At 33.0% G+C, this 15,321-nt stretch overlaps 2 protein-coding genes across 6 annotated transcripts in view; both read right to left on the reverse strand.

The window, feature by feature from the left end:
- Positions 1–15,321, reverse strand: part of LOC120771970 (putative sodium-coupled neutral amino acid transporter 11) — a 550,765-nt gene that overhangs the window by 156,234 nt on the left and 379,210 nt on the right. The gene's annotated exons all lie outside the window — the stretch shown is intronic.
- Positions 9,367–14,673, reverse strand: LOC120771968. 3 transcript variants are annotated; one of them, XM_040100313.1, is made up of 9 exons: positions 14,518–14,672; positions 14,366–14,418; positions 14,095–14,248; positions 13,897–14,016; positions 13,017–13,101; positions 11,703–12,916; positions 11,213–11,309; positions 10,093–10,247; positions 9,367–10,034 (listed from the first exon to the last, which is right to left on the reverse strand). In XM_040100313.1, the coding sequence occupies exons 5-9, from the start codon at positions 13,084–13,086 to the stop codon at positions 9,726–9,728; spliced, it is 1,845 nt and encodes a 614-aa protein (XP_039956247.1). In that variant the 5' UTR covers positions 13,087–13,101; positions 13,897–14,016; positions 14,095–14,248; positions 14,366–14,418; positions 14,518–14,672; the 3' UTR covers positions 9,367–9,725. The 3 variants fall into 3 exon arrangements, with proteins under 3 accessions (XP_039956247.1, XP_039956246.1, XP_039956248.1); XM_040100312.1 differs by lacking the exon at positions 14,366–14,418; XM_040100314.1 differs by lacking the exons at positions 13,897–14,016; positions 14,095–14,248; positions 14,366–14,418 and having other exon boundaries at positions 14,518–14,673.

The following is a 15,321-nucleotide window of genomic DNA, read 5'->3' on the forward strand; positions in this document are numbered from 1 at the left end:
TAAATTTATTTAAAATGCATTCTTGAAAACTATCGACAGCAAGGAAACGGAGAGCTTGTGATAAAGTTCATCCATATAATTTAGAAAAAAATGCTTCCTTTTTTGAAAGAAAATAGCTAATGAATATGCAAAAACCTTATTCAAAAGCCATTTAATTGGTAATATTTATTCACCTTTTCGTGAGCAATAACTAATTTAAATTCTTTTTATTTTTCGTTTCAAATTTTCAGCTGTTTAATTATCTGTGAAAACTTCAAATTTAAGGTTGGCAATGAATTGCTTCAAATCAATTCAAGTGAATGGAGTTGAAAACCGTATGAAAACCGCATATGTTAAACGTTTAAACTTTGAAATTTGAAAATCTTTCAAAGTGAATGTGGCTTCGTAATAGTATTAATGTATATATCTCCCAAACCATTCTAGCTTTATGACTCAAATTTGACGGTCTGAAGATAGAGGAATTCGGATGATAACACCGCCCACTGCCCATATAACCGTTTTGTTAAAACCTCTTAATAGTGCGATATATTAATAATTAAATATGTCAGAGATATTAATTTTTACGTTCGGTATGATAGAGGAGGGTTTTATAAGAGCTGATGTCAAAAATGCACTATGGTCGTGACACCGCCTACATTTAGTGGAACTCATATATTTTCGGATCTACTCCACCGATTTCAACCAAATTCGGTACATAGGAATATTTTAACATTCCCATGTTACAGTGCGGAAATTGGCGAAATCGGACTGCAACCACACCTACTTCCTATATAACACAACTTTAAATTCAATCTAATTTGTTCACTTTCCAGTATACAAATCAAGCATCAATTAATAAATTAGGATACAACTTTGCACAAATACTACCATCTAAAGTTTAAAAAATGACATAATCCAGCTATCGAATATCATATGATTAACAAAATTAAGCGGGTTTTCCAATAATAGTACATCTTTCTGTTTAAAATGACCCCCCAAATGACTAATATTAGAATCTTCAAAAATCTTATTGACCTTACTCCATACATATTGGCGCTGGTGGAGCATTTTTTTTGTTAAAATATGTTCTATTACCAAAAATAGATAAAATCTGGGGTAGTATACCCAATCTCCCAATAACATTTTCAAACTTCCGGTTGACTTTATTCTGTACTGTGATACAATCACAAGTCTCTAAATTTGATATTTTAAGTTAGATACAATTTTTGTGACTTGAGACGATTTTGCTATTATGTAAGTGAATTACATTTCATTGTTCAGAGATGTTTTACTCTTGAATGAAAATAAATATGTCGATAACAAATATTAGATTTTCTTTAACATAGTCAAAAAATATAATTATCAATAAAAGTAAAAATATAGTATGTTAACTTTGTTTCATAATATTTTCGAAATTTATGCAAACTATATTTATTTTTAACCTTTTCGTTTTTGAGTTGCTTACAAAATATAAAAAAACGACAATCGATTAATATCTATGATGATCTCTATTCAGTATATTCAAAATGGCAAACAAGAGTTCTTTTTAGTTTTGGGACCTGCTAACTATCAGGTCACAAATTTGAGTCAATATTTTGAGACTAACACTAGAGACTGTTTAGTGAAGAGTAACTAGTCACAAATTGAGACTCAAAATGTCTCAAATAGTGCTTAGAGACTGCTTGCAGAATTCCACTATTATACAAGGAGCGTTCCAAAGTAAACAGGACGACTGGTGCGTTAGAATCTGCTATCTTCGTAGATTGTGCAGTGAGAATTTCATGATATTTCATTGATTGGAAGTGAAGTTATAGCGTTTTAAATGTCAGTATGTTTGTGTTATCGGTGCGAAGATGAACTTCGAACAAAGAGCCAACATTAAATTTTGTTTTAAAATTGGTGAATCTTTTACCGAAACATTTCAATTGATGAAACAAGTTTATGGCGATGATTGCCTATCCAGTAGCAGAGTGCACGAGTGGTTTCAACGTTTTCAAAGTGGTCGTGAGGACATAAATAAATGACGATCAATATATGGGCCAATCAAAATCCGTGATCACCGAAAATTCCATCGAAACTATGCGTGAATTCATCAAAAATTAGCCGAAATCATCATTGAAGTTCATGGATATGGAATTGAACATCTCCAAAACATCGATTTATCGCATTTTGACCGAACATTTGGGCTTACGAAAGGTGTGTGCACGATTTGTTCCGCACAAATTGACTGACGACCTTAAATTGCTCTCATCGATCGACGCTTGTGACCGATTATTCGACCAAAAATCACATTTTAACCGTTAAGCACTCCTCGTATTCACCTGATATGGCACCGTGCGACTTTACTTTCTTTTTCGGATAAATGCATTTGCCCATGAAAGGAAAGCGTTATGCAGACGCACCGGCATACTGGCGGTCATACCGCCCAACGAGCTAAAACACTCTTTCGACATGCTTTCGGACCGCGCAAAAAGCTGTATTGAAGCAGAAGGAGACTAGGACTAAAACCTAATACAATCAACTCAGCCAAAACCCTACAGAGATACGTATACATTTAACATAAATACAAGATCGAAGCACGGAATGAAAGCCGAGCTCTGTGCAAGTATTGAGGATGTTGCAAGTACCGTGTATCTTTTTTATTAAAATAAATGAATCTTACATATGTATATGCTTTTGTTTAAAATATGTATATATTTTTTTATTTTTTATATGTTTTTAATTCAAAATTCCTTAAGTTAAATATGTTAGTATATATACACAAATATAGATAGATATATGTACATGTGTAATATTAGTATGTGGAAATAAAAAATTTGAAATTTTTAGTTGTTTGGTACTACGTTGCTACTGAGTCTCTGAAGCGTCATAACATCGTTCAAAGAAGCATTGTTTTGCTCCGTCATTCTAGGCAAACATTGAATGCTGATATTGTCTCCGCCGACGTAACTTTCTTCGTATTGAGGTTCACGTCGTTTGTTTCTTCACCTTCAGTAGAGTTATCATCATCAGCACAGTGAACTTCATGGACTCCAAAGTATGTTCAACAATCCATTGCTCAATTTCAGAATTGGATATTTTTTGCAATGGTTCTACTTCTTGAAGCAAACTTGAAATGGTGTGAATTTTTGATGTACATATCTTCAGCTAGCTGTAAATGTAACTCTGAAAGAGGGATGTCATCTTCATTATCCCATTCGGTTGTTATATCAAACAATTTTTGAAAATATGACGGAATTGAAGACACATTAACGGCATTCCATGCATTAGATAAAAAAAACATATTGCGTCTTTCAAGCTGATGATTTTCAGGGTTTCGACTACTGATTTTTCTCCTCGAACGATGTGACCTAAAAGGCTTGTGAAATCATTCTTCAAATAATCAATAAAGCCAAGATCACTCAAGCACTTTTATTTCCTTTTATTTGTAGACAACAGGCAAATCTGTAAAATTTTTAAGTAAGCGTGGGTTCAATGATTTCACAATAACGTTTAATTTTACTCTATGATTACTAGACCAATTCGTACAAACAAGTTATTCTTTCTTTACTGATTTTATTTCCCGGAGCCGAGATTTCTTTTGAGCGCACAAGAGTTCTATCAGGCAAAAGCTTGCAAAAGAGGCCAGACTCATCGGCATTGTATATCTGCTCCTTTTTCAAACCTAAATCAGTAATTTTTTTGTTTAAGTTTTGCTGTTTTGTTTGAAAGTTTTTCGCCACATATTTTCAGTGTTCGTATTCCATATCTGTTTTTGAAAATTTGTGACTGCTAGCACGAAAGTCACCTGGCTTTTCTTGTAGTTTTGCATGGAAAATTTTGATCTTTACCTTGAGCATATCAGTTGCGATAGGTAATTTTTCCATTTTTGGAAGTTCTGATGTTTTAAACGTTTTCCCCTTTTCCAGGACCAGATTCAGCATGCAACACGAACTTCTTTATGGTGGCTTCATTTTTCTTAATACAATAGCTCGTATTGATCTATGCACTTGAAAATATTTGGCTAAGGAATTGACAGAATATCCTGCACTTAGTTTCTTTAAAATGTCAACTTTCTATTTTATTGTTAGCAATGTAAATGTTTTCCTTTTGGAGATATTTAGCAATGCCTGTGTATTCAGAAAATAAACAATATGCCTTTGAGTCAAAATGGGAATCGATTCCGATAAAATACATACAAAAAATATTTAAGACAATTCTAAATCGTCTTTCGGAAGTTTTAAAAATTTATGGAGAATCCGCACACTATTAAACACCACTTAATATCTAACAATTTTACGTACTTATTTAATTTTATGTTTATATTTAATAATAGGCTATCATTTTGTCGTACCACAAGAAATGTTTTACAATTAAGAATTCTTTTAAATCTGGCATAAATCCGCCGCAGAACCTTTCTCTTGAAAACTTGTAACACCGGCTTATCAGTTGTTGTCATCGTCCAGGCCTCTGCACCATATAGCAAGACGGGGATGATGAGTGACTTGCAGAATTTGGTCTTTGTTCATCAAAAGAGGACTTTACTTTTCAATTGCCTACTCAGTCCAAAGTAGTACATGTTGGCAAGAGTTATTCTGCGTTAGATTTCGAGGCTGACATTGTTGTTGGTGTTAACACTGGTTCCAAGATAGACAAAATTATCTACGACTTCGAAGTTATGACTGTCAACAGTGACGTGAGAGCCAAGTCGTGAGTGCGACGACTGTTTGTTTGAAAACAAAAGATATTTCGTCTAGTCCTCGTTCACAACCAGTCAGTATCATCGGCGTACGCCAGCAGCTGTACACACTTATAAAAGATTATACAATCTCTATTTAGCTCTGCAGCTCGAATTATTTTCTCCAGCAATATATTGAAGAAGTCACACGATAGGAACTCCTTGTCTGAAATCTCGCTTGGTATCGAACGATTCGAAGAGATCCTTCCCAATCCTAACGGAGCTTTTGGTGTTGCTCAACGTAAGTGCACATAGCCGTATTAGCTTTGCAGAGATACCATAAAGACATAGCGGCATATAGCAGTTCCTATTCGTGCTTTGGAATGCGGCGAAGAGATGATGTGTGTCGATCTTCCTTTCACTAGTCTTTTCCAAGATATGGCGCTTGGTGATAATCTGGTGGATATACCCATCCACAGTGTATCAACTCAAGGAACTGGAATTAACAATGCGGTTGCAGTAACTCCAATAAGTATTTGTGAAATCACGATTTTTTCACCCTTAAACCAAAATTAAAAAATAACCACTCAATCATATATTCTGAATAGCCTTACTAATAATGTACCTTCATACCCAATAGAGCAAAAGCTGTGCCTTAAGTATTTGGGGTTTCCCATAGCAGTCACCCAATTCCACAAACCAAGACCCATGAATATACTAATTGGTGGTGACATCTACCCAAATATTATGCTAGGTGGAGAGAAATGAAATATTCTAGGTACGCTTATAGCTCAAGAATTAGAGTTCGATTGGATTTTATCTGGATCCATAACCCTAGTCCTTCAAAATTCATCCATAATATCATTTCACAACAAAATACAGTCTATGTGCCGGCTCACACGCCCTTGAAAAGTGAAGGAAATCATAAAGGAATCCATACTTTCAAAATCTTATCAAATTTGCAAAGAAAGTATCCAATAAACTACTCGTGGCAATTCAGACGAATATTGATATTAGACACTTTAAACATACAGCGTTAACATGGTTCTCAAGCAATAAACGAAACTTATCTAAAATACACAAATTAAAGACGGTCTTGCAATACTTTAAACTCAAACAACTGAAGAAAGGTAAAAAGGACTCTTATAATAAAGCAAACCAACGTTATAGGTCACACGATGCAGTTACTACACACAACCGTAAAATCCCAAAACTACCCAGAACTCAAGTGAGTAGAGCTACATTCCCCTTTTTTTTGCCTTTTTTTAGATCTTTCTCGATTAACTTAAGGGTATATAAAATGAATACCATTTTTCAAATAATTTTTTATTGCAAACATTCTCGAGATTATCTGAATAATTGTAATACTGACTCTACTTGAAAACTATCACTAAGCTGCTACAATCGTCATCCATTAACATATTTTTTCCCATATTTTTCGGACGCTTCAATTTTTTTTAATAGAAATAAGTATGTGTCTTTTAATTCGCTGAACTATGTCAGTCAAATATGACGGCGTTGACTTAGTTCAGCGACAATGGTGGCTAGGTCATGTCGTCCGAATGAATAAAAACGCTCCAGCTGTAAAAGTTTTCGACGCAGTACCCACCGGGGGAAGCAGAGGAAGAGGTAGACCTTCGCTCCGTTGGAGAGATCAGGTGGCTGCACTTGGTATCTCGAATTTGCGCCAAATTGGCTATAACCGCGTAAGCGGTGTCTACGCCAATAAAAAAAAGAAAATTGCAAGCCTTCTTCTCATACTTCCCAAGATATTTTAAAGGTATTTGTAGAAGTTTACTTGATTAAAATATATTTTAATCAACAGAATTTCTATTCAATTAATGAAACGGGCCTACTTGACAACAGATAAATGAAATAAAATCGGAATAAAACCTAGCATAAATAGCTATATTAACGAAGCCTAAAGTTACAAACCTTTCCCTCTAAAATTCCATTATGAAATGCGAACATATATAAATTCGATATTTCGAATTCAGCTCTAACTTTACTTTTTTTTTACATTGACATTAAAAGTTTAATTAAATATTAAATTTTGTTGCTAAGGCAAAATATGCCTAGAATGGGGAAATATTTGCATTTACTTAAGGGGGAAGCCTGCTTTACATGCTAAAAAAATCTATTTTTTTTTTGAGGATTTTTTTGGGAAGGAAATAAATAAGTGATTAAAGCAAAATTTCTAGGGTTTATAGTTATATATTTAAACATTTTTCACTTATTTTTTTGGATACGAAGTCTTAGATTTTCAGCCTTTGGAAAGCATTAGCCCGATGCATCTTGTACATTTGTCGGACGGCGGGCAGGATGCAAGTCGCAATTTCTATCGGAAACAAAAAATTCAAAGAGCTTCATATTTTTTGATAATTTATCTTCTAGTTAAACTAAAAAATTCCAAAAAAGTGTAAAATTTTAGAAATTTTTTAAAAAGTGCAAAAAAAGAGGTTTTTGACCAAAAAAATTTAATTTAATGTTGTTTAAAAATAAGTTCAAACTTGACTTTTCTTAGTTTTTTTAGTTTAAATAGAAGATAATTTAATGCCAAAGATAAAAAACATTGCCCCAATTCCATACGACGTTTAGTTTTTTTTTCTATCCTGCCCACCAATTAAGAAAAATCGTAAAAATGAAAAACCGAGAAATCGCGCGTCAAAGTTTTCGCTTTCTGCCCAATCGTTCATATATCTGCTAGACGCTCGGTCACTATTTTCTTTCTAGCTTCGAAAATATAAAATTGTAAATTGTATCGTACCGGTGCTGTCTCAGATAAGGAATACCTATGGCGGACCTTTACGAATTACTTTTGAAACGCAAAATGAGATTTCCATTGAGGTAAATAGGTCAAAGGATAAAAAATTTTGCAAAACATTTTATTAAAAAATATTGGGAAGGAATTCATTATTCGACGAAATTGATAATAGATTACAATCATATTTGGCATCACATAATATGAAATACTATAGGTCAGGCATATGACTCAGAGACAACACTAATTTTTACATCTTATCAGAATCGACAACTTGTCAGAACACCCATACAGTGAAATCGTCCGACAAGGGTTGTTCGACATTTAACCATGACATGGTTGTCATGTTTTTTTGTGCTATGTGCTTTGGGTACTTTGATATCTGCACAAAAATGTTACCCAATTTTGAAGGCGTTATGATTTCTGCAGGTTTTATGATAAAAACTTTGAGGATAAATGGATTTAATAAAAAATGTGCGCCCAAACCGCTTGACGGCCAAAGCTTGCAGTCTGTCGCGCTCTATGTGTTCCGGGCGCAATTGTAATCCTTGTTATCGTCGTTTCATTTATAAATTCGTATTCTTGAAGTATATCGTAACGCCAAAGAGAAATTATCGAAATTTTAAATTAAAATAAAGAAAGTATGGTACCGCCTATTAGCGCCATTGTATCTTTCGTTGTTATATATTCTTTGGCAGAAAATGTTTGAGCCGTTTTGTGAATTTATGTATAATAAGGAAATAAAGTCCTCTCTCGACAAACAAAAACCAAACTCTGTAAGTCACTCATAATTCCCGTCCTGCTATATGGTGCAGAGGCTTGGACGATGTCAACAACTGATGAGTCGACGTTTCGAGTTTTCGGGATTTATGGTCGATGGAACGATGAGCTGTACGAGATATATGACGACATTGACATAGTTCAGCGAATTAAAAGACAGCGGCTACGCTGACTAGGTCATGTTGTCCGAATGGACGGAAACACTCCAGCTCTGAAAGTATTCGACGCAGTACCCGCCGGGGGAAGCAGAGGAAGATTAAGACCTCCACTCCGTTGGAAGGACCTCCACCTGGTCCTGGCTACGCTTGGAATATCCAATTGGCGCCACGCAGCGAAAAGAAGAAACGACTGGCGCGCTGTTGTTAACTCGGCTATAAGCGCGTAAGCGGTGTCTACGCCAATTAAGAAGAAGAAGAAGAAAATAATAATGATAATTACTCTCCTCCTGTTGCACGACAAAGAACGACTGTTTCTTTCTACATATCGTCACCTGAAAATAACGTATCATCAAAAAATTCGAAATTGAGTGTCTTATTGATTACGCTTCACTACTTCAAATTACATACATAATATTACATACATTTGTTCAACATTTTCAGGTTCTGCACTCAGATATAAACCAGTTTTAACCAATATTAAATTTTTTTTTCACTCATGTTCCATTTTATTTCGTGTTTCATTCCTGCCACCGTAAATTTCCGAAAATGTTGTTACGTTATTTTGCATTTCAGGTGACGATATATCGTTATTATACTCGTTTCAAAATGGGGAATCCCAATTTATTACCGATAAATGGCGATAACGCACAATAACAACCAAGCCACAGAACGTCTTTTTTATTTCGTTTTAAAGCAATAACGACAGCGGTAATAGGGCCGGCTATCTTCGTGTCAAAAAAACCAAAGCAGCCATAAAAAACCGAAAATCGACAATCAACAAACTTTTCTTATAGCATTTGCAATTTGTTTCCAAATTAAACCAGTAGTCAATTAATAAATAAAATTATTATAATACATTTAAAATTTTCATAAAATAAATGTATTTTTATGTTAAATATTATGTGACAATCACGCAAAATTCATATGGTAAATCAATTAATATAAAAATATCAAAATTGTATGTACAGTGCGTATTCAAGATGTCAACCAATTCCAACATTTTTTCATAGTTTTAAGCTAGTAACAGTAAATATAATTTAACTAAATTGAAAACTATGAATTTGGCTCAATTACAATATATTTTAAAGCGAAAATGAAGTAAATGATTCATATTGCATTTTGCATATAACAGATTTAGAATCCCTAAAATGAGCACATATGTATATAAATTGCTTAATTTTTTTTAACAGCACACTGCTTTATTTAAACGATTAGCCTGCAAAACGAGTATTATTGGTGTAGTATATAACTCTTATCAATTTTATATGAAACGAGAATTAGTCGAAGCGAAAGATTTATAGAATATATATGACATGGAGCATATCTATCATTCGATTTTGTTAGAGGACTAGTACAGTTTAGTAAGGCCAAAGCACTCATTAACGAACTCTCAATTACTGTGTTTGACAAATATCTCAACGGTATCTAACGGGTCTAAATTTTCAACAAGTGGCTCAACAGAATCTCGAACCGATATGGTTGATTTAGCTGTCATTGCGATTTTGTTTTTTCGTTTCATTTCCAGCAACATCTTTCTTTGAGATTCACGTTTCAAAGCCGCGGCCGATGGGACTGATTTTGTTTTCGAGTCATTTCCATTAGATGTACTAGCTTTTGTCTTTTGGTTGACAGTCTTTATAGTTTTTGGTTGTATTTTGAATATTTTGTTGGATTCACTAGGTGGAATTTCCGCCGGTTTCTAGAATTATATGTATTTAATTACATATATATGCAAATTAAGGATTTTATTTTTGTACCTTCCAATTGTTTTGTCTTAATACTTCTATTTCATCAAATATAGAATTGATATGATCGACTTGCAAATTCACCATGTCCCAAAATCCTTGAAGATCATCATTTGTAGTTGGGAATTTTTCTTGTGGCGATGAATTCAAATTATTATGACAAAGACCTACAATGTAATATATACATACATGTTAATAAAACAAGGTTTCGTTTACTTTAAGATATATAAATAAATAATTTCAACCGAAACATATAAATAAATGTTTAATGCAATATTTATTTTCTCCTTCTAATAACTTATTCGTCGTCTTATTGTATATATAACGAAATATATATTCTCTCCAGAGCCCTGGATAAACAATATTTCTTCATAAAAGAACCGACGAAATAATACCGAACTGAACTTAAGTTACATCAGTCACTAATCCACAAACTCTCCTAGTAACCTTTCAATAGCTTGCACTCATATGTTAAAATCCTCAAAGACGTTGTTGGCAACGCAATTAAAGATGACACCTGCCCGAACACCGCACTTTGGAAAGTTACAATATGGCTCCTGATGACCCGTGAGTGACTTTTCACAACAATAATTCACAATAAATTTCACCCCAAGCAGTTCTGCAAAATTACTTTTGTTAAAATCAATACAGTAGGTGTTTGCTTGAAACAAAGCAGGCACGCCACCTCCACCACCTCATCTAACAACGTATTTGAAACGCCATTTGTGTCATCATTAAGTAGATATTAAACAAATTATATATACAACTGGATAACATCTCGAACAACGCTTTTAACCGTTCACAATTTAGATCTTATATCTTACTTTGTTCAGTTTTTGCTAGCTCTATCAGTACAAATATTTGCTCCTGAATATTCGCTGATTCTAGAGTAACTATAGTATTTATACTAAAAGATAACATTTACTGACATTTTATTTTCAAATTACCATTACACTTTGAAGGATATAAACGATAAGGTATTATTACTGTCGGCTCGCATGCAGACAAAATGAGTTTCCATTATATTCAATTTATCCAATTCATTAATAAATTCCGTTATTTCACTTCTACTTATTAAGCGAGATCAAAATCTAATACCAGAAAATAAAACGGTTGAAAAAAATTAATTTACCTTCAAATTGCTTCATCTTTTGTGACACCAGCAATCGAGCTTTGCCATAAGCTGAACGGAGGAAGCCTAAAGTGTCCTCTGAAACGTCGGCATTGTCCTGAAAACATTCAATACTGTTAGATAAATGGCAAAAGTCTTGAATTTTCGTGCTGAGTAAAATTCACTGATATAATTAAATTTTAAAATTTGATGCGAACTAAAAACAATTTAAGAAATCAAGGAAATTTTAAGCACAAATAGTGGAGTCATAACATGACGTCTATGTGCTTTTTGAGCGAATTTTGCCATTAAATAAACAAAAACGTCGGCCAATACAAAATGTGTTCGTGATAACAGTTAAGTTACTTAAACCGATTTTCTATACAGTTATGTTTGTCTGAGCAATACAATACATAGAATATAAACTAAAAAAAAGTGATGAATAGAAATACAAATACATTGTGTAATTGAAATAATATTAAAATAACAGGGCGAAATTAAATATACTTACAGACAATTCATCAGCGTATCGTTCTGCTTTGTCGGCCAAAGCTAAAAGGCGACTTTGTTCGTTTTTCAGCAAATGAAGAAAGTAATTGCCATCTTTCTGTAAGCATTCTTTTGATGGATCATTTAAACTGGATTTTACCGCAATTTTGTATTGCATATTGTCTTTATTTTCTGAATGTTCATTACTTATTCCATATATAGATTTCGGAATTTCTTTACGATCCACTTCATCTATTAATACTTCTACCGTCTCTGTTGTCTCATTTTCCGAACTTAAGTTCTTTTGAAGGGAAATTCTTCCTTGGTTTTTTTTAGGCGAAATTATGGGTAACTGAGCACGGAACTCTTGGCTTAAATGACGTAATACAGGTAAATCAACAGTGTTATTATTAAAGGTTGAAATTTCGGTTGCTGAAATAACTTGCCGAGGAGAATTTGTAATAGTTGCATTTAATTTTTTCCTGAACTCGGAATAATCTTTACTTGGAGTAAGTTGTTGAAATTTTCTTGCCAGTTCTGATGAACCAGCATCATCACGTTCCCGTGGGTTCGTACAAACGAAAGTGCTACGTACTTTTTTTGGACTATAAAAACCTTGTGCTAACGCAGCAGGTCCATACAACCGTTCCACTCGCTGTTGAATAAAACTAGTATTGCGAATATCCTCCTGCCATTGTAAATCACAGTGCTCGTTGTTTTCAGCGTTATTAGACACGAAATTGTTAGAATGTCCATTAGTTGCCGTAGGTTTCACATTAGAAACGTCACCTTTACCATCAGCCATTTGTAATAAGATTGGTGGAGCCAATGAATTGCTTTTTTTACAATACTGAATGCTATTTGACGACGGGCGGATGGGGGACACCTCGCGAGATTTATTTATATCTTGTCGTATTTTAGAATCATAAGTTGTAAGATTAGAATACCCGTTCACACAACAAGCCAGATTCAGATAACTTGGCTTTTTGTCTGAATTTGAATCAGTCTGACCAGCGATTTTATTCGAATTCGGATTGGATGAATTTAATAAGGCACATGTTGTGTTGACATTTGTAAGAGGCTGTTTCAACACCATTTGCGACTCAAGACCCATAAAATTCTTGTTGATTTCATGAAAAGTTTGAACCGAACATCGCTCTCGTATATTTGTGGTAAATTCTGTGGTTATGTCTTTAATAGAAATCGGTGTTGGAAAATTTAAACTCCCACTTGTATCTAGAATATTAAAGTTATTCAAAACATATTTAAGTTTTTAAAGAATCGAACCCTACTGTATTTAACTGAACTAATGTATTGTAAATATTTATAACTGTACCTGACACGTCCGTAGAATCAGCGTCGACGTCAAGAGAGCAGCTGCCAATTGAGTCCACACTTCTATCCATATCAAATTATAAATGCTTTAAAGTAATTTTAATTTAAAAAATGTATAACTTTAGAAGAATTAATCATCGAATTATTTTGTAGATGTTTAAAAAAAAATGACTAAATGTGAAATTTTAAATTCGAATGTTCATGGGTACATATTACATATTTATAATGAACTTTCCTGTTTTCAGAATAAATGAATTCAATAACTGACTATTTTAACATTTATTTCTATTGTTATTTATTTTCTTGTATAGTTGAATTAGAACGGCATATTATTTTATAATTTTTCACTTTAACCATAGACCTTAAAAATCTATTAAATTTAATTTGCAAAATCTTATGGTATTTGGATGAATGATGGATAATGTATACACCTGAGTTTGACCTAATTATATTTTTTTTAATAATGTCCATATAATCGATTCAACTTTATGGTATTTGGATGAATGATGGATAATGTATACACCTGAGTTTGACCTAATTATATTTTTTTTAATAATGTCCATATAATCGATTCAACTTTAACTGTTTTCTCGCTCAACAACAGCACTAGAAGAATGAGTATATGAATATGTTTACTGTGAGTGAAAATGTAAAACATCATTCATTTCCCAGGATTCCTAATCCGGACTGAACCATTAAGTGAAAGTAACAATCGGCCTCTAATGGTCGAATGTCAAGTATAGTTGAACATTCATTAACAATATACTTTAGAGAATTCCAAATATTAACGAAATCTTGTACTTTTTGTTAACACCCACGTAGATCATGTAAAGCCTAATATGTTACAAAATAATATATATCTATATGATCAAAGTAATTACCTTAATGTTTATGAAGGCAATGAGCATGTCAAAGAAATATTTGATATGAAAATTTGTCGAGCTCAGAATATTTCGCTACACATTTGTTGAAATTTGATTGATGCCGTGAAAGGGAATAAGCTATACAAAAAAAATTGTTAAATAATGATAACTATTGCTATGTAGGAATTCCACAACAATATTTGCAAAATAACATACCCCAACACTTGTTCTTGCTTATTTTGAAAATGAAATATTACTTCTTGAATTGGTATATATGTATATCTGAACATATGTGTCCACGTTTCGTTATGTTGCCCACTTCGTAGTAGTCGAATAACGTTACTCAAGATATTTTAAATGAGTAATTTAGCTAAACGTCAAATTTACGCGAAACAAAACAAAAATAAAAAATTTATGTTTAATGTTTTTTTTTTTAATTTTTTCCTTCCATATCAGAATTTTCTTTTACTAAATCTTAGATAAATACATTTAGCTACTTTATAGAACCATGTAGTAGCAGATGGTAAATGGTAATTCCGGCTGTAAAATAAAACAATCGAAATGAAATGTTGTGGGGGGTGTGGTGCACTAAAAACAAGCCACACGCTAGAATTAGTTAATATATTCCTAATGACATACCGAGGGTTTATAAAATAACTAATATTCAACAGATTTTGTCTTTCTACACTTTTATGGGATATGTCGATAAGATTCTAACAATTTTTAGACACATCCAAGAAAATTGTTGCTTTGCAATCGTTAAACAAGTACTTAGATGGGAAACAACACAAATGCACATACGACAAGAAAGACTGTTTTCAATCGATTTGGTTATTTATCGATAGTAAACTAATAATCTGTCAGCCCTATTCTCGTGGCCTCACAAAAATCACCTATCTCAATATTGTGAGGTTTTTGTGTTTAGTTAAGTTTGTTTTGTTAATTTCAAAATTAAAAAAAATTCCGCTGCGATTTAGAATAACATTCCCCGATTTCGCAATCCAAAAAAAAAAATATATATATATATATATATTTATTTACTACGTTTCAAAGATAATAGAGTGAAATTAAAAGTAATAATTGATTGTAATGCGAAAAAAGTGTGCGAAAAACTAAGAATATTGGAAAAATGTATAGGAAACTGTGCGTTTTTTATTTTCTGCCATCTGAAAATTTTAAAATTTGTTTTTGTTAATATACTTGCACATAATTTAGTTAGCAATATAAAACTGCTTACCTCTGATGCTGTAAACGCAAAGGAGCCTCGCATCGATTAAACTAGAGCAGGCACCGATTATAATGAGTGGAATATAAGTTTTCACGTAGTTTTCAGCGACAACTGTGATTTCGTTTGACAGATTTTATATGGAAAACACAAGTTTTCGTGCGAAAACCAGTTTTCCCACGAAAACATGTTTTCGTTGTCGGTCCGAACATAGTACA

The sequence above is a fragment of the Bactrocera tryoni genome, chromosome 3 (genome assembly GCF_016617805.1).
Source record: "Bactrocera tryoni isolate S06 chromosome 3, CSIRO_BtryS06_freeze2, whole genome shotgun sequence".
Classification (NCBI taxonomy): Eukaryota; Metazoa; Arthropoda; class Insecta; order Diptera; family Tephritidae; genus Bactrocera; species Bactrocera tryoni.